Genomic DNA, 25,381 nt, shown 5'->3' on the forward strand with positions numbered 1-25,381 from the left:
TTGGGCCAAAATAGTTTATTACCTAAGCCAAGGACCCAAGATCCATTCACACCTGTTTTTACCTAGAAAATGTTCACTTAGATGTCTTCAATGTATTGACATGGAGTAAGGCTTTAGCCGTTATTAGGAAACCAAGATGCAAGTTCACCAATATGGGAATGAAGTAAAAGCTCATGTGACTTAGACCAATTCTTTTTCCCTTCATACTGCAGCAATCTGAGTTACTGACAAGGACATTTGCATACTTTGCTGTCCCCCCTGCCCCCCCCTTCACCATCTCGACCTTTAGTCTAGAGCTTGCAGTCCAGAACAAGTTGTTTATTTAAAACAATTTTTGACACATGTGGAAGCATTTCTTCACATGCTCCTACGCTGAGCTCTTACTGTCATGCGGTAGGAGATCCCTGGCCTCTAAACACTGCAGAACTTTAGGCTCTGCAAAACTGAGCCAAGTTTCAGCCCAAGAAGCAGATCTGTGGTTAATCTCATCCTAATCTTCACATTTGAAGTTCCAGGTTCTCTGTTCTACCCTGCAGTTGGGGGAAGATGTGACACCTTCAAAGAACAGTAAGAATAGCAAGTATGTCTATGTAGTCACTGTAAGGTTACGGTCTCAGCATTTCACATACGGACTTAGTGTAAAGCAATCAGACAGACTGTAACTCCCTGGGGACCACACTAGTGCCTACAAATAACTTTGCTGCAATTTGAAATTGTGATTACAGATGTTTGTCAAGCACAGTCAGATCAGTAAAAAAAAATCAGTAATAGGTGGTAGTGGGAGGACTGGGGTAAAAGCAGAGGACTGGCAAGGAGGAAGGGATCATAAACAATGCTTCAGAGTTGGCAAGGTAATGAAAGTAAATCTGCTGTTTACTCTTTGCATTTTAACCTGGGTTCTGGGGTCATTCCTGGTACTTGCCTCTGCTGACTCACACACATGGTCTGGGAGGACTGTGGTGTTTTTATTCAAATCAATGTATGTGCTGTACATAACACAAAAACTCGAAATTTTCTTCAAAGAAGTTGGCTATTGAACATGTACAAAAAAGTGAATTTTATTACATGTAGTTTAAATTTATACAATACTTAACTTTCAGAACAGTGTGCCCCTTTCCCTCCAAGGGAACCAACGTAGTCTGAAGTCAAAGAGGGAAATCTTCCATTAACCATTATAAACATTGCTTGAACAGATTACAAAGTATACATTACAACTTGTAGTAAGATATACTCAAATAGAGAGCTTTACTTCCGATTCAATCTGCTAGGTACCCCTTTCTTCAGGGTTACTTTTGCAGGCTTTGAGGATACATTATTTTTGCACACTTTTCTCAGCACCGAATACACTTGGTTAATTACACACAGCAAATGGCAATGTCATTCACAATCATGCAGCTGCAATAAAAGATATCCATGCCATTTGCTTCTGTATAATCCCAGGGAGTTAATGATTTAAGTGACATCGTTCAGTGGCTCATAATCCCAAAAGGCCAGTGCCTCAAGTAGTAAATTGAAAATATTAACAGGTAGCTCTACAAGTGTGATTTCCTCACCTAAAAGTCCTTACCAATGCCCGGTATCTTCTGCACGCGGCAGTCTTTCTGTCTGAAACCTTGTACTGGTTCCACCATCCAGACTCTAAACGCAAGTGAGTATTTTGCTTAACGTTTATTTTAACAACAGCTCACTCTTGAGCACAGAGAACATCAGTTTTTGCTGTGGCCTTCCACAGCAAGTACAAGAGGCCACACTAACACTTGCTGCTTCCACCTGTGCAGTTACACCAACCCATGGTAACTGCAGAAAACCCTGCAAACACCCATAACTTACAGCCTCGTTTCAGTTCCTAAAGGCTCCACATTTACTGGCTTTAGCAATGAATTCCTTTAGCAGGGGACCATCCATTTGCCAAAACGCTGTAGTTTGTGTCACTTCTGTCAAATGATTGACACAAAATTTAAAGCAGAATTCCTCTAAGTCCTAAACAGAAAAAAGAAAAAAGTCTCGTTATCTTTCTTCCATTACAGAAAGTTACAGTCAGGCACCAATGCCTTTCTAAGCTTTATTTTTACAGAGAACTAGACAAATAAATTAACCCAGTGTCTTTCAACCACCCCCCACCCCCCGTCACTATGTAAATGCAACAGAAGAGAATGATTCTACCCACATAACATGGCTACAAAGACAAAATAACCAGAGTTTGGTTCTCCCTATATAGCTGCAGTCACGAGAGCCAGCCATTCTGAGCAATATGTATTTTTAAAGTTTCCCAGCCTGAAAAGTTCCATCTATATTCACAGACAAATACCAAAACCCAGTACAAATGGATTTTAGGGTAATGCAATATATAACCAGGACAGTGGATTAAGAGAACTCAGCTCTTTAATTCCATATTATGAACTCCAGTCTACATACAAGCCTGCTTGACTTCCTACTTAATTTATGACTTGAATCAAGCCTTGAAGTGCATTCACCAGGCTCAATGGAAGCGTCTACTACGTAGTCTCAAAGCAAAGTCTAGGCCGAAGGCCCTTCTGTGCGTTACAAACAGACCCAGGTTACAAAATGTGCCACAGTGTGTTTCTTCTGAATCATTTTTGGGACACGTGTGAAACAACACAGCAGAGCAATTCTTGCAGAAAGCGTGCTCTGGGTATGAGCCTACAATGCAGTGCCTTCCACTTAAGGATTAGAAAAGCCTCATAGACACCATCATTGCACCCACATGATGTCAGAGAGAAAGGATTTCTAAAAAACAAGAGACAGTAGTTGTCAATATAACATTGACCACAGAACGCTTCCCGCTCAAATTATCTGTTTCCAGCTCCACTGTTGAGGAGGAAATCTATTTTTGTTGTGCAGAGCTGGGCTGCATTACGGAAGATGCCACGGCCTTTCCAGAACATCAGCTCCCCAGCCTGCTCTAGTTCCTTGAGCACTTCATAAATTCATGGAACTAGTGCTTCACACACGAGAACACAGCCTTCCTTAGCTTTAGCTGCTCAGCGGACTGGGCACTGCAGTAGGGCACAAAAATTTTCAGAGCTTTTAAGCCATGTGAGGTATGAAAGACTGATTAGTATTCATATTTTCAGTTAAAGTAATTAGTGAAAGCTAGAGCCACTGCGTGCCAGTGAGTTCTTGACACAACAGCGATATAAAAATATGTCCTGGCCTAAAACCAGGCTTTCTGAAGCTGCAGATCTTGATTTGTATGGCATCTGCGCAATGAAAAAAAGACAAGCTTATTAGAACTGAACACTGAAGGTTTTCTTTTTTCTTTTTAATAACAGAAGGAACTGGCATTTCAAACAAAACTACATCATACGCATTACAGTATTTTGCACTGCTTTATTAAAAACTCACATACCAAGTCAACGCAACAGATGCATACAGTAACAGTAATATTGTATTGTTAATATGAAACTTTGGAAAGTTTAAAACTCTATATTAAGAACTATTTTATTTGCAGATGGATGCACTCCCAGCAAACTGTACTTAATATAGACTTAAGTGAAAAAAGCTATCAAGGTACATCCAGTGATTATTTTAAATCTTACAATAAGAAGCCAAACCTGAACTAGTTTCAGCCACTTGAATCCAGTCAAACACCAAAAGAAATTATAGGAGAGTTTCATGTCATGGGGGTGTTTTAAATCAGTGAAGTGGGTTCTTCTAACTGTTGTCTTCCAGACACGCAGTCCCTTGAATGAACTATGTCAGCCAAGCAATTTCAAACCCGGATCTACCACTTACTTTTTTTTAGTTAAAAATAAAAATATAAAAAATATAAAAAACATCTCAGCGTCACCCATTCTCTCCTCATTTGGGCCAACCATTCTCATTTCACTTCCAACTTCATTTAGCTAATAAGGTACAGCCAAGGCTCAGTAACTGGATTTCTTCTACCCTTTACAAGCAGAATCAGTGATATACTGAAGACCCATTGCCCAAACAACCTGCTGTAAGACAAAAACATTTTCCTATTTTCCACGAACTCCCACCAATGAAATCTTTATTCACAATGGTGTCTGAATTATGACTTCAGCTCTGAGGCAGCCCTTCATATAAGGTACATCAAACTAGCAACACGCTATTAGGCTCTGAAGTAAGTTAGGGCATGCTAGATATTAAGCTCAAGGAAAAGCACTGTATTCATTTACTGCTTAGCAAAACTGCTTTAAAGTAGCAAGTTAAAACCAATCAAGCTGCAAATATGATGCACAGATACTATTCCAAACACAAAGGGCTGAAGAAGTCCCAGGAATACCCATTTGATCACAAAACTGCACGTTAGTGATCTAGTCTTGAAGTCAGATATTCTGCAGGAAAGTTTTGCTACCCTTTCTCCCATTTCACACACTTTCTCCACGTTCAAAATGTACTAGGACCATAAAAAGAGTTCTTACCCTGCCATTTCATCAGCATACTTTAAAAGACTGAAAGTGTATTTGACTGTAGTTAAACAAGTAAAAAAATAAACAAAAACCACACGCCAAAACGCCAAACCTACCATCACGTGACATCACACACAACCCACAACCTTATAAACAAGGCTTACAAAACCACTCTTCATAATGTTCTGATTTTTGCTTTGTTTTTAAAGCTTTCCCTTGTTTAAGATTTAGTGTTTTAACCTTCCCTTTTTTTCCCCTGTCACCCTCCCTCCCCAAAATAATAATTCACGAAGCTTGGCACAGCATGATAACCTCTTACCATGAATTAAGCAACACAAACATTTATAGATAGTGAGTCTCTGCCTGTGACTTAAATTATCTTTTGATATCTGTGTACTAGTTCACTTTCCCAGTACCAGTTTATGGGGGGAAAAAAGATATAAAACCTGTATTTGCAATGAAACTCGTAATTCCAATGGCTACATTTTCAAACTCTGAAAATGGCAGACAGCATTATCTGATAGCAAGTTAGAGAGAGTTTGTATAAAAATATTACTGTCTGTTTTCCTCCAGTTTAGGGTCAGAAAACAGCCACCTATTTAAGAAATTGAACTTTGGAAGTTTACCTCTGCATCATATCTGACAGCAGCAGAGAGCAATGAAAAAGCATTTTCCACAGTAATTCCTCTCTTGATAATATGTTGACACAGTTTTTTCAGTCTGTTTTCACAGTACGAAGTAGCCAAATCCAGAAGTCCTGCAAGTAAAATGCCATCATATTAGTCATGTGTAATTATTTCTGCCATTATTTCTGCCTTTTCAACAATTTATGTATCTCTGGGTACAGGTTTTGTCTATATTGTGTGTACAGTGTTCTATATGGCAATAACATGTTTTTTGCAAGTAGGTCACTATTCATAGAAGTTTATTTTATCACCACACGGGAAGAAAGGCCTTCTAGTACCGCATGCCACAATCCTGTTAATCTCTGTAAATACACACTCTGTTCCACTGCTTTGCATACCTAAATGTTTGAGTGGAACTGTTGCAAAAGAGGCACAACATGAGCAAAAAGTTACCACTATAAAAATCTGTGCTTGAACTACAGCTTGTTCTTCGCTCTGCTACCCAGGTTTCCCATATTACATCCACACAGATTCTTTCATATTATCCAATAATTGGTTCAAATCAGTAATATACGCAAGTACTCTAACCCAGCATTTTTCTCCCAACTAATAACACTGCTCACAGTTTATTTCTTAATACGCATCACTTCTTTAAAAACAGCTTAATCAATCACCAGTAAAATGCACTATTGTCAGCACTAGAAGCCCACGTTAATACATTTATTCTTCATCCCCCTTCTCAGTTTGCCTGGAGGCTGCTGTCTAACACAATCAGACCATAAGCAATACCTATCGCGTCTTCAGGCGGAAGGTCAACACAGTCTGTGTACAAGTACTCAAGAAAGGCACGATACACAGGGTAAGAAAACTGGTCGATTTCTAACACTTCCTTCATATCCTCATTCCAGTATGACTGGAACATGGTTCTGAAGTGTTCGCACCTAAGAGACAGAGACATCATCTGGAACATCTGTATGTACACATGAATGTTATGTTACAGTCCCCCCTGAACTGTGTATTTGGTGTGCTCTACAACAGCCCCAAATATTTTACTATACGCCATCACAGCAAACGGTCCACATTTTGGTTTTAGTGCTCTGTTAAACTTATGCATCAAGGTAAAACTCTAATTTGACCTATGCTACAAAACCATCTGTGTATGCACTGCAATCAGACTAGTTCAACATTATTTATTATTCTGGGAATAACAGATAGGCTCAGTGAAGACTGAATAGGGACCATTTTAAGGCAGAATTTTGATTCAACTCCTTCCATAATCATTTAAAGTGATTACAGACACACAGATAATATGTGTTGCAGGTTTAGGGTCCCTCCCCACCACTTACTTTCTTCCCTCCCCTCAGATGGAATACAGAGGTTATTGTATTTAAACAGGAGCTGTGGAACACGACCTCTACCTGATTTTCAGAACAGCTTTGTGAACGTGGATGTACTTCCCCTCTACACGGAACTTTAGGTCTGAGGTTTCTGGGCTGTCAAATTCTCTCCTCAGAGACTCTGCTACTGTTAAAAACTCTTCATGCTCTGGAGAAACAATTTTTAAACAAACAAAACACATTAAGCATCTTAAACAGAACACGCGCGTCACTGTAATTAAAGCTAGCTATTCAAGTAACAGCATGTGAAGGAAAATAGGTCAGGACCATGGTTCCATTGGGTGAATCTGGAAGAATGACTGACTCCATTACCCTTTTCCATTGGCAAGGACAGCTCCACAACTGGTCCACGCAGCAGTGGCAGCAGTCCTTGTTCCAGCTCATTACCCAGGACCCAAAGTACCTGGAGAACTTGCTTTCTCACTCTCCACATGGGGACCACCAATGAAATTACCAGCCTTCTGGCGGCTCAGGGCAAGTGCCAGGTCAGCTGAGCTCAGCACCACTACCTGGATTACACCAAGAGGGACCAGTCTGCAAACTGGTGGTAAATGGAGTCTATAGCATCACCTACAGCTCACTTGAGAAACGAGGCACATACTGACACACTGTGACCTGAGCCTGAAGAGTAAGAAAACGTCACCAGTTGGCCACTTTTGTGCCAGCAGAGCAGACACAGATCATGTTAGTGAGCCCTGACAAAGACCTTAACAAACAACCTGCAGGCTACCTCAGTTTGTCAGTCAATTATGACAACACAAAATCCAACAGTAGTGCTACAAGAAGAGAGACTCTAGCAAGAACTCAGCACCTACAATCAAGGACACAGGACTTCTGCAATTTTGGAAGCGCATTAAAATTGTGTGATTACAGCTCTTTGACAGTTCTTAACATCAAAGTCAGAGATGTCCCGTTCTGTCTCTCTAGAAACCCTAGATTTGCAGCACAAGCTGGCCAAGAATTGTAGTAAAGCAAGAACTCCAAAGTTTTAGGAAACTTAACTTTAACCCACTATTTGATGGTTTTGTTGATGCATCTCAAGTGAGTTTCAACACACAGCCTCTAAGCAGCATAGCATGAGAAACAGGGAAAAAAAGGCAGTTCCAAAAGGCAGTTCCACTCTGATGGGATGTGGCCTGTCTCCTGTGTCCTTCAGGACTGTGGACTGTTCATCCATATACGATACAACTACTCCTCACCATTAGCAGCAGTTAAATTAGCTGGTACTTTATATACACACACACAGTTAAAACAAATTGCTTTAACAGACACGTTATGTTTCTGCCAAAAAATTCCTTTGGTTCACTCTGCATGGATCACTCACGAACTGGCATCTCATTAGAGATGAACAAACCACACTCCAATCCCCCTTCACCTGCTCATGTGATCTTTTTCTAGGTCATCAGTTTATCTTAAGCTATGCTGATGATCAACTTTCACCCTAAATACCTTAAATTCATTCCTCAAAGGCGGCTGCAGATTTGAACTTCACCACAGTCAATCCTGAGCGGCAGATTTATCTTTCATTTGGCAAAGCCATCATAAATTAAAGTAGAATGATAACCTTTATGCAGAGTTAGCTTTCACTAAGAAAAAAAAGTGTTTTTTTAAACCTATAAGAATAAAACCTATTTAAAATTTAAACCTATAAGAATAAAAGAGATGGAAAGATTATACAGGAAGGAGATTGAAACTGTCCCTATATTAATGCTTTTGATGTAAAGATTCAATAATTAGGATTATCAGGTTAAGAGAAGAATAATCCGTGAAGGCCAATAAGAATTAAAATACAGAAACAAGACTCAAATACCTTGTTATGATCAATCTGGGAATACTTCATAAAAATTAAGGAACTGAAAGCGACTGCATCTGGGAAGATGTCATTTAAAGAACCTTCACTACTAGCTGACGACAATAGACCAAGACGATCATCACACCTCTACAGAGGGCAAGAGTAACACACATTCCCCAGGATTAGAGAATTGAAGAAGTAGGGGAAAAAAACAAACAAGACTTGGATTTACCCTGAGGCAGATCATTTCAAGCTAATCCCTCTCTGGTACAATTTTCCAGTTTTCCTCTACAGATGAGATGCTGTTATCTGGACCTCTATACTTGTGAAAACAAGGTAAATGAGAAGTTACAATGGAAAAACTGGATTAGGAGAGGAATTCTTAGCCTACAGACAGAAAAGCCACATGCAAAGATAAAAAGTCTGAGTTTGAAAGAAAGTTACTTAAGATCTAATCCCTCCCCAGCGCTGGCTGTCTACAGGAACTACCAAAGTTTGGATTTGTTGTCAACATGAAGACAGATTAGACGGCCTAGATGATCTTCAGGACTGAAGTGGAAGATCTAAGACAAAAACCAATAAGCACGATGTGCAAGCTAAGCACTGGATGGCATATTTTGGGTCAAGTAAGAATTAGCAGCATGTGAATCAAAGATAACCAAGAAGAATGGCTTGGGCATATGAGCTGGTCATAGACACTGCCTCATGAAGGGTAATTCAAGGCTGCATAAGAACATAGGTCCAAAAGAAAAAATGATACTAGGATCTTGCTATACACAGACTGTTACTTACAAGTCTGATTGGCTTTGAGGAATATCAAACTAAATCAGCTTAAGAAATCATGTCACAGAAAGGAAACTTGGAATCCTGTCATTTTACTTCCTTAACAAGAAACACAAAGAGATTTTTCTGAGCTCTTTCACATTCATATTGGAAGAGTAATTACTAAGAAGGAAAAGCTAAAGACAACACCTAGAATTCAAAGTTATTAGAAACCAAAGAAACAAAAGTCAGGAGCAGTATTCCAAGTAGAAATAATTTTAAGAATAAAAAGTTACATTTGATGATCTAGAAGTCCTTCTCTGTCCTGAGCTCAAACAATACAAACAAAGGAAATGCACAATATTCATAGTACAGTGGTACAACAGGGCTCTCTAGTTGTTTGTTTGCAAAAAAAAAAAACAAAAAACTTGTTAACACCGTTCCAAATCTTTGGTTGAAGTTGACTTTTTCTTCAGAAGAAAGAAAATAACCAAAAAAAACCCACAACCAAACCACACAGACCCTAGCTAGAAGAGCTAGTTTTAATTGCCAGTTCTCCTCAAAGAAAGAACCATCCTGCCACAGAAGTGGTATGCTGTACTAACCACTACACACATGCACAGAGACTATAATATGAAAGCACATTTTGTAAGACTAATTAAATCAAAGTTATTTGGCTTCTAGAGCACTGGCTTCATCTCAAAGCTTGTTCTCACCTACTGACAGAAGACGCCACATAACGGCAGGGGTAGCAAAGCAAGCAAACACATCGTCAGTGCAGGAAAAGTGAGTGAGGTGGGGAAGGACCACAGACTGGCCACGGCACTGGCCCCACATGTACACCTGGCCACTCTGGGTCCTGGCAGCCGAAATGTGAGCAGAGTGGCAGGCTGCGATCTCCACAACCCTGCAAACAGAAGAAACCTTGTAAGATACTTACAGGTACGGAACCAAGTGACCTCCCAAATGCCGCACCAAAATAACAGCAAGTAAGCTATGTATCTACACTCCGGTACTTCTTTGTCATGCATGAACGTGATTCTGTTTGAACAGATCAATATTTAAGAATTGCAATGACATTTCCATAGTACTTGTAGGTTTTATTGTAATCAGGTATTGCTTTGATAATGTCACTTTTTGTTGACATTTCTCTTTTTCTCCCACAACCGTAAGAAGGAAAAAGTCTACCCCACCTTTAAAACCTATCAGATACTTATTCTCCTTGATAAATGCTTATGGAACTTACAAAGCTTCCAGCTAGGGAAGTCTGCAAAGTTAAGACTACTGTGATTTTACAGAGCATTTTACAAAACTTCTTTCAAACGTATGTAAAAATTTCTCTCATTTTGAGATTAAAATCCTATGTATTTTTCAATAAACCCAATGCTTCTGCCCCTCCTTTAATATGTTTTTTGTATGTAGGCAGAAATTAATCTACTGCCCGAGTTTCTGACTTCATATTTTGCTGTTAATTTCATCTCATCAATGCTGAAACTGTTTGGAACATAATTTTTGCTTGGACAAAGTTTCATTTGAGGAGAGGTGAATACACACGCTTAACTCCTCATTCCTGAAGAGCTATCATTACTTTAAGTAAAGTCTACACAGTATTTTCAACCCCCCCTCCCCCAAGTTCCTTAAAATACTAGAGCTATTGATGCAGACTTACCTATTTTGTTCTCCCATTGTCCACGCAATCCCTACCTCACTATCTGAAGCATTACAAGAACCAAGAAGAACCACATTCTGTTAAAAGGACTGCCAAGATGTTTCCAGTGTCCCTGTTCAGATACTAAGCAAAATTCTGGAGAAGTTCCAGAGTTAGCTCAAAAGTAAAAGCTGTGCTTTCCTGGTTTTCCCCACATGTTTAAAAAGAGAGGATTCCAGGCTTCCGTGTGCTTTGTGTTTATAATAAGTAAATGAAAAAACAAAACAGATCAAGCGCGACAAATGTCTTTCCAAACAGTCTAAGCGCATACATATGAAAGTGCTTATTCCCTTACAGAACAGTATCTCTAGCTCTAAAAAACATTGAGACCTTCTGGCATCACTGCATGAAACATCATAAAGTCATGATTTTATGGGCAACTTACATTTCATTATAGCTATCCAGCAATACGAAAGCGTTCTTCTCCGAATTTTCTTCCCTTAGCAGAACAGATTTTTTTAAGAATAACTATACTATACTTGATACGTAGAGTTAAGTGTACAGCACATTAAGTATATACTCATCAAAATTCAGAAGTGTACCTTCATAACTGTGCCTCCAAGCTAACACAACGCTAAGTTTAGAAGTTCCTTTTAAACTGTATGTGCAAAATTCTTTAAAATAACATCGAATGCCACCTCCCAAGGAACTGTCAGAGACATCATGCATAAATGTCAAGAGAGTTATATAAATGAAAGGACCAAGAGAAGCATTAATATGCTTCATGGGAAATGTCAGCTCACCCACTTAATAGCACTGTTTCCAAGGGAGTCAAGTCAAGCAAGATGAGTAAGTTCAAGTGACTTCTCCGTCCCTTGGACTCCAAGCAGAAGTTCAATGATATTTTCTCCCTCTTTTAGTCACTGAACAACTGCCGCTTTTATTATAATCCCACATTTGACTTCACATACAATTCTAAATGCAACAATTCCCCTTATTTCACTCAAGAAATGAGTCATTAAGAAAGCTGATGCATTGCAAGTATACACACTTTCTTTCTAGTACTTGAAAAAAAATAATTTCATTTCACTTTGCTAGTGTCACTTCTTCCACAGACAAGTCAGCCTTGCCTCGGTGGTTTCTACTGTGATGGTTACTTTCTTTATTTCAACTCCACACCCCCCCTCCCCCCAACCATTTATAAACCCTTAAATAATCTCCGCATTGTGCAGCTTTTCATTTAAGGCTAAACATGAAAAACAAGAAAAAATAGGAATGACTTCCCAGAAAGACACTTCAGATCTATAAAATGACATCTTTCATAAATAATTTTCTGTTCATATGAAACTGGAAACGGAGTAGAAAAAACAGCCACAAGTGTTTCCTAGTTAAAAGGAGATTATAATTTAAGTGATTTACAAGTTAAGGGACTTATAGGCTACAAGGCTTCCAAACTGAAGCACGTTTATTTACAGGTATACACATGGGTCCAGAGAACAAGACTGGGGTCCAAGTTTGTAGGTGAACAGCAGAAGAGCCATAGGATTTCTGTCCTAAATATGATGATAAACGTGCTGAAAGAGGGTAGACAAGGGTGAATCTTCTGCGAGTCCAGGAAACTAAGAGAATATATACATGTTACCTGAGAAACTGCTAACTGCTACCACTGACAAGAGTGGTACTGTCTACCCATAGCTCTAGCAATCTTGCAAATTGAGTTCTGTTTCCATGGTTGGCTGTTACCCAGAAAGCCTTTCAGAAAATTGATTTTTCTTCATGTGTCTCTCCTCCTCCCACCACCCCTTTAATGTGGGCCTCAATACAGCTTAAAAGCTTGGCTTATTGATTTTATAGCTCAAAAGTTTTGATCAAAGGAATCATATTTAGAATAGCCTAACAGTCATTCATTATTTTCAGTGTCAGGTAAGTATAAAATGTTTACATTCAATAATCATTACAGATAGCAAAAAGCACTCAGTCTATAGTAAACAGTAAGTTACCATCCTTTCCTGGAATTTTAACATTATCAATAAAAATACAACCCACCAAACCCCAAACTCACATGCTTCCAATACTAGAGACTGCGTAACACATGCCCAGACATACCAACCCAGAAACAGCTTCAGGAAAATTACCTTTCTTTTTCCATCATGATCTGCAGTGGACTTAGCTGGTTACTTTTATTGCCAGTTCCCAGCTGCCCATAAGTGTTAGCTCCCCAGGCATAGAGCACACCCTCATCTGATAGTGCGAGAGTGTGTGCATAGCCACAGGCAATCTGTAAGTAAATGTATAAGCATTACTACTGAACAAAAAAAAAAGAGAAGAAACACAATTATTGCACGCATACCTTAGGCTAGCCGATATTAGATACCCCAGCCATTCTTTATTTGGTACTAGAACGTGTTATTTCTCAGTACTTAAAGCTAGAACAAGATACATTAACAGTAACAACTGGGAAACTCCCAGCTTCAACTTCGTTAATTTAGCATTCGTTGGTTACTCCTCCTAAAGAATTTACAATATGGTCTAAACATATATAAAATGTAGTAAGTCTTTTCCTACGGCAACTGCCAGTTTCTTATTTTTTGAATCTTAATTTCGTAATATTCTATAGAAATCCTGCTAAGTCTCCCCAGACTTCACTTGCTTTCAGCTGCAGACTCCTTGCACAAACAGTGAACTTCATTATCAACTCTGAAATAATTTGAGAATTTGATATTCACTATATAAGCTTTGAGAGCTGCAGTTCTAAAGCTAACAGAGCCCTTAACCTGTTCAACCTTGGAAAAAAAAAACATGAAAACTTTTTGTTTTTTAAATGAAATGAAAACCACTGTGACTGTCATCAGCCATGCCTAAAGGGCTGATTAGAATACTGATGTAGAATCTAAATTTGAGCATCTTAGTTTTCTAGTTCTCCTTAATTTTTTATATTTGCCTAGGATATTTCATTCGCTTTGTAACAAAAATGCAATTTTTAACCATAGCATAATTTACTTAGTCACACTAGCCAAATTCAGATCATTCAGATTTACAAAAGCAAGTGCTTCACAGCTTACTTGTATTTTTTTTTTATAAGCCTAACATAGTTTGAAGGAGCCAAATAAATTCAGCATTGAAATTGTGAAATCTAGAAGCAGGTACAGATTCCAAAGATACAGTTTTAACAGATGCTAGAAACATAAATGCATTCTCTATTTCTGCATTAGACATACCTGGAGTATACACACACCATGCAATGCTGCCACTCTGCACGGCGTTAGCTGATTGCCATTGTTTCCAAGACCTAGCTGACCATTACCATTGTAACCCCAGCCATAAACCTGATTGCAAGAAGAAAACAAAATTAAGCCACCACTCCAGGAGTACAGAATATTTAAGACTTAGTATTAAGCACAAGTCCAAATCGTACATCTTTTTAAAAAACCATACACTATTTCAAGAGATATAAAGACTGAAAGATACTAAGTACACTGCAACAATCAACTATATTCAACTTCAGTCCTGTGCTACTTTTTAAAGAAGCTTTCTAAAATATATTCATCTTTGAATTACTAAAACTTTTGCAATAAAACTTACAATGCACCAAAAATTTGTGTCAACATTTTCAGCTGACCTTTTTTTTTTAAAAAAAATAAATAAATAAAAGCTATTCTAACCAGCTGATCATCTATCAGATTAATTTAAGTTGAAGCCCCCAGTTTAGCTCCAATTTTTCCTTTAGCTCTGTCATGGTAGACAAATCAAGACAGAATTAGGTACGACAAAAGCTCATCTCAACCTCAGGGGCCTTTACAGTCCCTCCTGTCACGAGAAAATGCTATATGCTCCAAATGTGGTGTGATATAGTAAATTTGAGGTTACAGTTCATACCTAAAGGCAAGTTCAAATCGTAAATTTCTTATGTGGAATGGAACAGTTGCACAATACTAGGGCAATGTTCAAACGCTTGCTTTGTTTTTGTAGCTGGCAGTTAAGCAATGTGCTCAAGAACCAGGATCATTCATTGTATTCTTGCAGAAAGATTAACTACTTATTTGTGCAGCTTTCAAAAATCTAATCAAGACGTATGTTCAAGAACCTACTGAAATATATTGAAATAATGCTTAATGACTCATGCTTAATACAACTGTTAAAATTCTTGCAGATGCAGGCCCAGTAAAAATCTTGTTCTAATAGTCTTTGTCATAAGAAGCAAGGTTTACTGCAAAGACAGGATCTCTAGTTAATAGCACAGTTTCCCTAAAGCGGTCTCACAGTAGTTACCAATACATACTCTAACCTGAGTAATCCATATCAGCCCTTATTCCGTGCTCAGACATTAACCTCTTAAATTAGGTAAGAGAGAGAGAATGTGAGAACACAGCAATGCTTACCTCGCCATTGTTTACTACAGCCATGGAGGAGGTCTGACCACAAGCGATGGCAACTACCATTTTACCCTGTAAACAGTTTGAGACTCTACGAGGAGTTGGCTGGTTTGCTGTAGATCCAGATCCAACTTGACCACAGTTGTTATAGCCCCAAGCATATAGCTGTCCATAAAAACAAAGAAAAAAATGTAGTTTAAGCCTTAAGAATAGTAATGACAGCAATAGATTATAATCCTATTATAGTCAGGATGAGATTACATAAACTATCCTATTTAACTAGCTAAAATGCTTAAGATAATTTTCAACTATTGAAAATTAATGAAGAGCAATAGGACTGACCTAGGAAACATGAACATAGCACTTTTTCAGCTTCCTACTATGGAACTGGAGCATCTGACTACAGGCAACACAAGGAATGTACTTCCATATAAAACATAAGCTGGACTAGAAGACAAAGAGTACAGCGAGTGGACTTCCATATCAAATAACACTTGTGCTTGCATTCATTTTCCCACCATCACACAAGCATGAAGGAAGTCCCTGCTTTGAAGGTATTTCATTCTCTTTGGAAAACTCTAATCTAGGTTATTGTGGTGTAATGACCACACGCACACCGGGGTCTGTTTAGGCATCAATAACTTCAACTACCACTTATTGAGCACAAGCTCCCTTCTTATAGCTCTACATTAGCTCCACAAGCGGTACTTTCCCACTAACTATTCATTGGTTAACAACTTTGCCCATCAACAGCAAACATTTAGCACCTTCCATATCTTGGAGAACAAGCGGTTGGAGAACAAGCAGTTTGAGACAGCAAGGGGTCTCCTGGATCACCCTTCTTTGTTCCTTCTAACTTGTTTACATTCCTCATGGCTTCATCATCACCAATGTCCAATGTTATCACCAACCACGGGGCTTATCGACCCCCATGGCGATACTCCCACAGGTTATAGCTGGACAGTCATCATACCTCCTCTTCTATCTTTCAAGAGTTGTTAATGGCTAGTTTTATCAGCCCATGTTTCACGATAACAAAACTTTGTTACACAATGGCATTGATAAAAAGCAGCATCTCCAACACTTCAACATTTGCCAATGGCAAACAACAAATAACAAATTATGAGATATATATATTATATTATATCTCTTTCATCTGAAAGTCCAAGAGACAGGAAAGTAGTTTGCTGTAAAAATATTTATAGCTTTGCATTTTCAGTTCCTTCAGTATTTGTTATATATACACACCCATACATACCACCATGACATAAAACTGTTTCAGCCAGTTTATTCTCTAACTCCTGACAGTTAAAGTTTGTTCTCCTGGAAATACCTGCCACAGACGTGCCAGTCACGTGAAAGCTCGCTGACAGAGATACCCTTATGTAAAGCCTGCATATCCTAGGGTGCCAATTTACCACAACACCAAGCCAAAACTCAGACATCAGAAACAAACAAAAAACAACCTTCCCTCTCACCCCCACCTCCCCCCAAAAAACAACCCACAATTCATTTGCCATGCCTAATATGAAAAGAAAAAACACCAGTTCTTTGTTTTTTGTTACTTGTATTTGCCAGGTCATCATCCCTACTGAATACCTGAGGAAGGTTATAACTATTTTGACCTATAAAATGTATTTTAATAATAGGAAAATAAAATGAGAAGTTAACTCAGAAGGTAGGTCAAAATGCACAGCAGTTTACGAGTTTCCTCTTTCAGAGGAGCATGAATGTCTTAATGATTTTTGTTTGCATTGCATTAAAGTTGGACTAACCTAACCGTACAAATCAATTATGCCAAGTATTTCCATGACTACTTCCAAATTCAGTGCCTCTCTGAAACTCCAGATCAAGTCACAAGGTTTTCTGCAGCCCAATGTTTCCGTAAATAAAACTCCACTTACAACGTTTCACTGCTTTCAATATAATTAATTTTGAAACAGATAAAACCTCCCAGCACAAATAGACTAAGATACTGCAGAGTACACAAGGGATGGATTTATAGTACATTAACTAGCCACCACGGCTAGCCAGCTGCAAATATCAGCTCCATGGTAAATACAAAGAAGCTTCCCCTCTTCCACCGAGATGTCAAGCATGTTATACTATAAAAGACGGCACGGCCATTGCAGGCAGCTACAGCAGCAGCTGACAACACTAGTTAAACTAATACATGAACATTCCCTGCCTTCCCACACAAAAAATAAAATTTGATCATTTCACCATTTGTCATCAAACATGACAGCGTGAAGATCTTTCCTAAACACAGGCTCCCTCTCACAGACACAATGCAGACTAATAAAACTAACCCAGTGGCTGTTACCCTCAAAACACCGATTACTGACTGCATTAACCAATGCAGTATGACTCCATACTGCACCAAAACACAGATGTGCTCCTATTACCAGCACGGAAAGAATTGTTTCCATTTTCACGCTTAGGAAGGTTCTAAAATTAACTTTTTTTTCCCCCATAAGATCAGAGCTGAACCAGGCTGTCTCCCATGCAGTAACATACCTGAAATCAGAGACACATTGGTCATACCTGACCGACTGGAAACCAGCTGAACATGTTTCCCATGACACATGGCCTCAAGCCACATAAACAAATAGCACGAAGCAGATTTGGGATATAAAACAAATGCTCTTTTGGTAGCTATACACAAAAGCATTCAGAGATGTGCAAAGCAACATTCTTTCCTCTACACTAGTGTGGAAATCACAAAGACTGCAGGAAACAGACTAAAGGCTAACTGGAATACAAACAACTCAACACACCCCTCAAGTATTAGAATTGCAAAGCAAGTAGTAATCCCAAGTTTGGCACCTTACAGAGATTCTTCCACATGTAAGTGGCACACCTTCCTGGTCTCATCACAGAGACATACAACAAATGAAAGACAAACATTTACTAGCCTATCATTGCTCCAATTTGTTCAGGGTTATTTTCAAGTCTGCTCTGAAGGAAAGGACACCCTAGCTTGAGGCAGCAGTAGAAAAGGTTATCTTGTAACTACGCTATGGAGAGAGAGCTTCAGACTGCAGACACCTGCACTATTCCTTCAAGATGGAAATTAAGAGATTTGAACAGGTTTCAACTTACATCCCCATCAGCTGATAACGCCATGGAATGATGAGAGCCACAAGCTACTTCCACCACTCTCTTTATTAACAGATTTGTGCAGACTTGAACAGGAGTAATGCCCTGGTTGGTTGCGCCATTCCCAAGCTGGCTGTAACCATTATGTCCCCACGCATATACTTCACCATCTGCAAAAACATGTAAGTTTGTGATAAAATCATCACAGATTCCAAGGAAATTAAGATAAACAGAATGGTAAGTATTTAGAGAAGGACATCTTGAAAGTAAAAGGAACAAAAAAAGTGAAGGAATCCTCTTATTACAAGAATCCTTCACATGCTGAAAGATTATGTACCTTGTGTACAACTATTACATATCACAGTATAACCAGATTACTGGAGAGAGACAGGAAAAGTGCACAGGTAAAATCAAGTATGTCATAAATGGTATTGTAAAATTCTACAGAGTTGCAACATAATGGAGGTGTAAGGGAAACTTACTTTAGTTATTGCAGAATATACGTGCCTCCACTTAAGACCAATGAGGACCCCTTAGTGTGCATTACCCAATTAATAAATTCATGCAATTGCCTCTTAACCCATTCTTCTTAAGCTACGCAGAACTTAAATCTGTAACTTGTGCTTCCCTATTAAACATTGATTTTCTACCTTCAGTGCAAAGTACAACATGTGGTCCACTTCCGTAACTGAGACTGGAAATCTTCTTTCCACATAAGGCTTCTAATTTCTTTGGTACTATCGTGCTCTGATTATCTCCAGTTCCCAAACAGTTACTGCAATTCAGTCCAAAAGCAAACACCTGAAAAACACAGGAAGACTGATTTCAAGTGACTTATACGCAGCTATGCACAGATGTGGTGATATCCAGGCCTTCATAAAAACACAGCAGAGTTTTGCCATGGACTCCTGAGAAGCAAAGACTTCACTCACAGAAGTTAACAAGCTCAAATGTGAGCACTAGGACACTTAGGAATTAACTAATGAGTCTGAATGCTTCAGATCTGTGCTGGCCTGAAAGGAACTGTGCTATAAAAAGTACACGACTATGAAAGTGGAACACTACCGTCTTTTAAATGTGGCCTGTAAAGAGCAGCCACGGTTATACTACAGGGGACTCAATCCTACAGATTTGAGAAAGAGTTGGAAAAAAAAAAATCCTGCTCTACACATCCTCACAAGAAATCCTCTCATTAATACATCCCAGAACACGTGGCTTGTTTCATCTCAACAGCACAATGTTAACTCACACCAAGTTTCTGAATCCTGGCCTTTGTCATTTGTAAGTTTTCTAAATACTCCATCTGTATTATCCTCATAAAAGACTAAAAAAAATAATTACAAGTTAAATCCAACATGTTTTGAAACAGACTAAGTTCAATGGTGCTTCTACAAAGTTATTAACTTAAATACTCTGCAGACTCTGAAACGAACTAATTGGGAGTTATTTGTTCCATTTTCTTAGAGCCTTACCTCGTCGTTGTGCGTTATGTATATAGCTTCGTTGGCTGATGTACCAAATACACATGCTTTCCGAATAGATGCTATTTCTTGAGGTGACAGTAAGGTAAATATTGGCCACTTTCCTACATCCACCATGATGTTACTGTGTCTCATGAAGTTTCTACAAGTAAGATGACAACGCTGTAATAAAAAAATCTTATCAAAAGGTGTACTTTATACTTTCATCAACAGGCAGTAAGATAATTTCCTTTAAATGAGAGAAAAGACATGTTCATCAATGCCTCAGAGTGCAATATTCTATTCTGTATGAAATATGTAATAATACACAAATTATATACAAACAGCAAGTCACTGGGATAGGACATTAGAAGCACAATCTTTTCTTAACTGGATATATAAGGAAACTGCATTCAGCACTACTGAACAACCACCATTATGCAAACTTTTAATAAAGTTTGTGATATAGCAAATACCCCCCGGTGGCAGAGTGGATTTCAGAATTTCAGCTGGTATTCCTGCATATACTACGTACAAAAGTTGTTGAAGTGTACGCAAATAAACAAGGTAGCACTGTTGGGCATACGAACCAAACATGTCATATCTTGTGTAATCAAAAGTTGCTATTACGGTCAAAAAACTGTTTGAGAGGCCACAAAAGCATGAAATTAACTTACTAGTTTGTACTGTTAAGCAGTGAGAAATTGGAAAAAAAGTGATTAAATGAAATTGTGGTCATTGGTTACTTAGAAACAAGCTGGACCACATTAAGCGCTGGAAGGAGATGACTGTAGGTAGACGTCATGGCTCAGTGAACATACATGTGTGTAATCCATCCTTACACAATGCTTTCTTCCTAGTTTCCCCAGGAAAATTGCACCAGCTCAAGAACAAAGCTGCCAATCAACATGGCCTACAGAGCTTATTGAAGCCTTCAGTCCTGCACATAAAAATTGTAACTACTTATAGCCTCAAGGGATTCTGCCACCGACAATCTAAAATACTTTTTCAGGGTCATCAGCAGGTTTCCTGAAACCCAGAAAGCTCTCAGTGGAGAATCCCACAGAAGGTCGGTAGCATGATACAAATCACAATAAACCACCATAAAATGAAGGCTAAGAGATCGTTCAATGATAAAAAACATAGCTCTATCCAGGTGCAATCCTCTCCTCAACATTTAGGTCTTTCCTTTTCATTTATTTGTTCCAGATGCTTTTGCTTCTGATGCTTGGTCCTCAGAACTGTGCGGACAACCAAGGCAAAGTTTCAGAAACAGTTTCAGTTCAGATTCTTTATTCAAGACCCGCAGTGAATCCTGCAATGCAAGATGTTCAGTGCAGTGTTCTTTTTCGTTGTTTTTTGTTTATTTTGTTTGGTTGGTTTGGAAGGAGTGGGGTAATTTTTATTAGGAAAAAAGGTAGTTTGTGAAACATTGAGACCAGTGGAGGTGTGTGTAGGAAAAAGCAAACAAAAACCTAACCTTACATACTTATCAAGTTTAACTTTGCTCCAACAAATCCAGCTCTGCTCTCTAGGCACCCACATCTCTCACTAAGAGCATAACTTCACTTTACCTTTCACAGCTGAAGCAAGTCTTGAAAACACCTGAAGCCTCCAGATGGCACATTCATAATAAATGTGTCTGTAGAGCCATTTTGAAAACCCACCTGATCACATCACATTCTACACAGATTTGAATGCATTTAAGCCTTCTTAATTTCTAGTCCAGTTACAAACTCAGATGAGTTAGCTGTTAAGATTTGTTGTCTCACTTTGGCAAACCTTTAATTTAATGTATAGTGTAACATGTTTAAAGACAGCAATGTCTTGTTCTTTTGAGCACACCAGGTTCTGACTTGGTCCATCCTGACCGTACCTACATAATTTGCCCTACGTAACACACACTCGACAAGGCACAAATGCATCATGGACTGGACATTAAGAAAAAAATACTTTCTTCATTGAAGTTCTTTTTAACACATGCTGTCCATTTAAAGCATGAATACGAAGCATTATTTTGATGGATAATATCCTAGTAAATAACATCAAAGTTTTACAGCACAGGTGGAACCTATTCTGCTCTAGAGGTAACCAGATTAAAATGCGCTCCTTTATCTCTCCCTTTCCGACCTTTGCACTAGGTGTTTAATCCACTTGACTTATTTTCCATGACTACATGATTCAATTAACCGCTCCTCTTCAAGGAGATTTTTCCAAGCACTTCCAAAATCTATGGAGAGTTATACTGCACTGCCCCCACCTCAAAGATCAGCTGGGTACCTTGTCAGACAAACTAATACCATTCTACAAAAAAGAAGCTTTCAAGTACATGAGACTTCCCAGACTGAAGACATGAGCAGTGAACTCTATCCACAGATGACGAACCTCAGGATTTTTGAAGGTCTAACACTCCTTTCATACATTCAATAGAATCATTAAGGTTGGAAAAGACCTCCTTTATCTATAACAGTGTTGGATATTTGCAATTTAAATATACCTGAAATACAATTTAAATATACCCGAAAATACAGGTCTATAATGGGAAAAAAAATATTTGGGGAATATACACGAGTATATAGTACTATACATGGAGATGTCAATAAAATAACTGTGTTATCAGAACAGAAGCCCAGTTAATTTTACCATCCTCTAAGACATACTGCACACTTTTAAAAAGGATACACCTCACAACGAGCTTCTCACCGCTCACAACCAAGCCTTCAATTCCTGTCCAGCAGATGTTGGAACATGAGGGGGAAAAAGTGCCTGTGGAGCTTCTTCTGGGCAGTTCCTTGCTATGAAAGGCTGATCTAGGAGACTTCAGCTGTGCCGTGACACAAAGGGACGCAGCGTCCGTCCTTCACTCACCCTTTCTGTACTACATCAGTAAGAGAGCTCAGTTTATTATTTACTTCTGCTGATAGTCACATAGAGGCCTGGAGCCCACTATACCACATACCGTGCAAAAACTGCACCTTAATGGAAAGTCTGTAAGCGCAATGGAGTAGCAAAGTACCAGTTGGAATCCAAAGTAATGAAGTTATTTTAATCTGTACACAAATAGCTCCCTCAATATATTACCTTACAACATTCTGTATGCAACACAGCAGCAGCATTTCTAAGGAATATCTGTATACATCAACACCTGGATTAAAATTCATATTCCTGAGAACTCTGCAATTAAAAGCCTTCTAAGTATAGATGTCAAACTTAAACTTGGTGCTCTGGGAAACACTGTATGCCACTGCTCTTAAATGTCTTTTCACTTCTGCTGCACGAACCAGTGATAAACAATACACCGCACGGCTTTACTTAATGTTTGTATTGCACTACTGCAGAACCAACCAGCAGAGGGAGCTTGTGTCAACACCACCTCTTCTAACTACTTTGACATCTTCGAAATTATCCAACAGTATCGGTATACAAACAGGAACAGAAACAAAGATGATTGTTTGAATTTCAGTGATGCTAAAAATAAGCAAGAAAGGATGACTTGCCGAGAAGGAAACTGAACTGGCCACGCACTGCGCGGAAAAGAAATTTAACTCCAAGGCATCATCAGCATTGGGGGAGGGGAGGGTGGGAATCTAGGCCCGCTCACAACAAAAAAGCCCCATGCTTTCAAAAACAGAAGTCCTTCAAATATTCTATGCGAAACTGCCGCCTATGCATTCAACATCTCACTGGCCTGCGTTCTAAAGAAACAATGTGCAGGCTGATTCTCAGCAGTGCATGTATGCACACACAAATCCCTGCCTAAAAAAGAAAACAAAAAACAACCAAACAAAAAACAGAAGACAATGTTCACAAAGTTGTGGGTTTTTTTTGTTGTTTTTTGTTTTTTTAAAATGGTGTTAGACAAAGTTTTACACAGTTCAGCTAAACAATCCCATGCTGGAAAGAACAGTAACCTAATAAAAATGTCCTACCGGGAAAACAGTACCAATTGTCATTGCAACAAAAAACTCGAGTTAGCTACTCAAAGATTATCCCCTTATTGTAAAGATTATTTGAAGATAATTGTATGTTTGTTTCACTCTTTCCTCCGGCTCCAATTTTGCAGCTGATTCTACCTGGGCGGACTTAATTCCTGCACAGAAAGAAATCGCAGGCTCAGGCCTTCATTTCCCCTCCTGGTCTACAGGAATCAAACTGCAGCGAGAACACAAAAGCTGGAATGTCTAGTTTAAGAAAGACAAAAAGAGGGATTAAGTCCGCCAATCTTTCCAAGTACACCTCAATTAAGAAACAATCAAATCCCATACATACAGGTAGTCTTCCCTATGCTTTCTCCCGTTTGCCCTTTTTTTTTTTTAAGAAGAAAATCTCGTATTTCAGTATTGAGAAAGAACAAGGAAACAATACGTAGTACTGATGTTAATCAGATGCAGAAGCTAAGTGACTTTATTGTGACTTACTCCCTGCCAACAAAAAGATATTACATTCCCTGAAATCATGTGCCTCAACTTACTTTCCTAAGACCTTACATAAGGCGAGATTCTTATGACAATATGTTCAAACCTCCGCATGCTGGTGATTTATTTTTAGATGCCTTTTATGCGCAATACAGGGAAAGACAAACATGCTAATGTAAGATCTTGAGAAGCAGTCCTCCTGTTTGCTTTGAGCAACTGGCTGAAAAGAGATAACATGCAGAAAATCAGCACATCTATGAACTCTATTGAATATCAGATTGTTTTAACCACACCAAAAAAAAAAAAAAAAACACCTTACAAGGATGACAGCCATCCAACCACCTTAACAAAAGTACAATTATAGCCACAATATGCTTTTTTTTAAATAATTACCTGAGCCGTTAATGCAGCTTACTGAAGCCATTCACTCCGTACATCTTCTAAGAAAACCACCTACATTTCAATGTAATGTATACAGAAATAAACGTTCAAAGGAAAACATACATATCAAGGCTCCAAAGGCTTACTGCCTCTCCCAAACACTAATTTTCCTAACCAACTTTGTGCTCCAAACACACTTCCATTCGCAATGCCTCCCTCACAACCCCACTCCTAGGATGCAGGTCCACTTTACCTTCTGTCAATAGGCTGCAGGATGCTTCCCAAAAGAGGTCATTTAAGCTAAATTAAAGCACTGAAAATCCCTTTAAAGAGAAAAAGCGAAGACTCCTTTTGCATTTAGAATTGTAGCAACGCCTGAAGAGATTAATTATTATATAAAGCCCAGTGATGGGAGGAAAAAACGTTGAGCCCCGGTTATCCCAATACGCTCGATCTCTCTGCCTTCAGGAAGCGGATGAGAAGGATGAACACACAAACACAAATCCGGAAACCAACCAAAAAGGCTCTGAGGGAGCCGGGCAGGGCTGCAGGCAGGCAGCCTGCCCCGTGCCCCGCGGTTACACGAGGGCTGCGCCCTCCTCCCGCCGCCCAGCACCTCACGGCCCCTCGGGGCAACGCTCACCCGGCCGCCGCATCCTCCGCGAGCCCCCCCGCGATCCCTCCGCCCGCCGCTCCCTCCACAGCGCCTCCGCCGCCGGGGCTGACGGCGCTCGCCACAGCCGCGGCCGCTACGGCCGTTGCGGCCGTTGCAGCCGTTACGCCCGCTACCGCCGTTAACGGGACCGCCGCGCGGCAGCGCGCACGGGAGCGCAGCCGCCTGCGAGAGCTGCCCCGAGCCCTCTGCATCACGTGACGCGCTCCTCTCCCCCCGCCCCCGCTCCCCCTCCATCTTGTCCGCTCGCCCGGGGGGCGGCGCCCCGGCGGTTCCTCCTCGCCGCCGAGGCCCGCTTCGAGGCGGGTTCTGGCACCTCGCTGTGTGCTACCCGGTTCTAATGTGTTATTAAAGTTAA

General features: G+C 39.5%; 1 protein-coding gene across 6 annotated transcripts; it reads right to left on the reverse strand.

The window, feature by feature from the left end:
- Nucleotides 1-1,033: 1,033 nt before the first annotated feature.
- On the reverse strand, nucleotides 1,034-25,234 carry RCBTB1 (RCC1 and BTB domain containing protein 1). 6 transcript variants are annotated; one of them, XM_035553332.2, is made up of 14 exons: nucleotides 24,994-25,058; nucleotides 24,363-24,422; nucleotides 19,567-19,717; nucleotides 18,745-18,895; nucleotides 18,098-18,264; nucleotides 15,002-15,160; nucleotides 13,841-13,948; nucleotides 12,758-12,900; nucleotides 11,068-11,121; nucleotides 9,691-9,881; nucleotides 6,442-6,568; nucleotides 5,813-5,964; nucleotides 5,024-5,154; nucleotides 1,034-1,980 (listed from the first exon to the last, which is right to left on the reverse strand). In XM_035553332.2, exons 3-14 carry the CDS (start codon nucleotides 19,708-19,710, stop codon nucleotides 1,840-1,842), a joined length of 1,668 nt encoding a protein of 555 aa, XP_035409225.1. In that variant the 5' UTR covers nucleotides 19,711-19,717; nucleotides 24,363-24,422; nucleotides 24,994-25,058; the 3' UTR covers nucleotides 1,034-1,839. The 6 variants fall into 6 exon arrangements, with proteins under 6 accessions (XP_035409225.1, XP_035409219.1, XP_035409222.1 ...); XM_035553326.2 differs by lacking the exon at nucleotides 24,363-24,422 and having other exon boundaries at nucleotides 24,994-25,234; XM_035553329.1 differs by lacking the exon at nucleotides 24,363-24,422 and having other exon boundaries at nucleotides 19,567-19,737; nucleotides 24,994-25,227.
- Between the last annotated feature and the right edge of the window lie 147 nt (nucleotides 25,235-25,381).

The sequence above is a fragment of the Cygnus atratus genome, chromosome 1, assembly GCF_013377495.2.
Source record: "Cygnus atratus isolate AKBS03 ecotype Queensland, Australia chromosome 1, CAtr_DNAZoo_HiC_assembly, whole genome shotgun sequence".
Classification (NCBI taxonomy): Eukaryota; Metazoa; Chordata; class Aves; order Anseriformes; family Anatidae; genus Cygnus; species Cygnus atratus.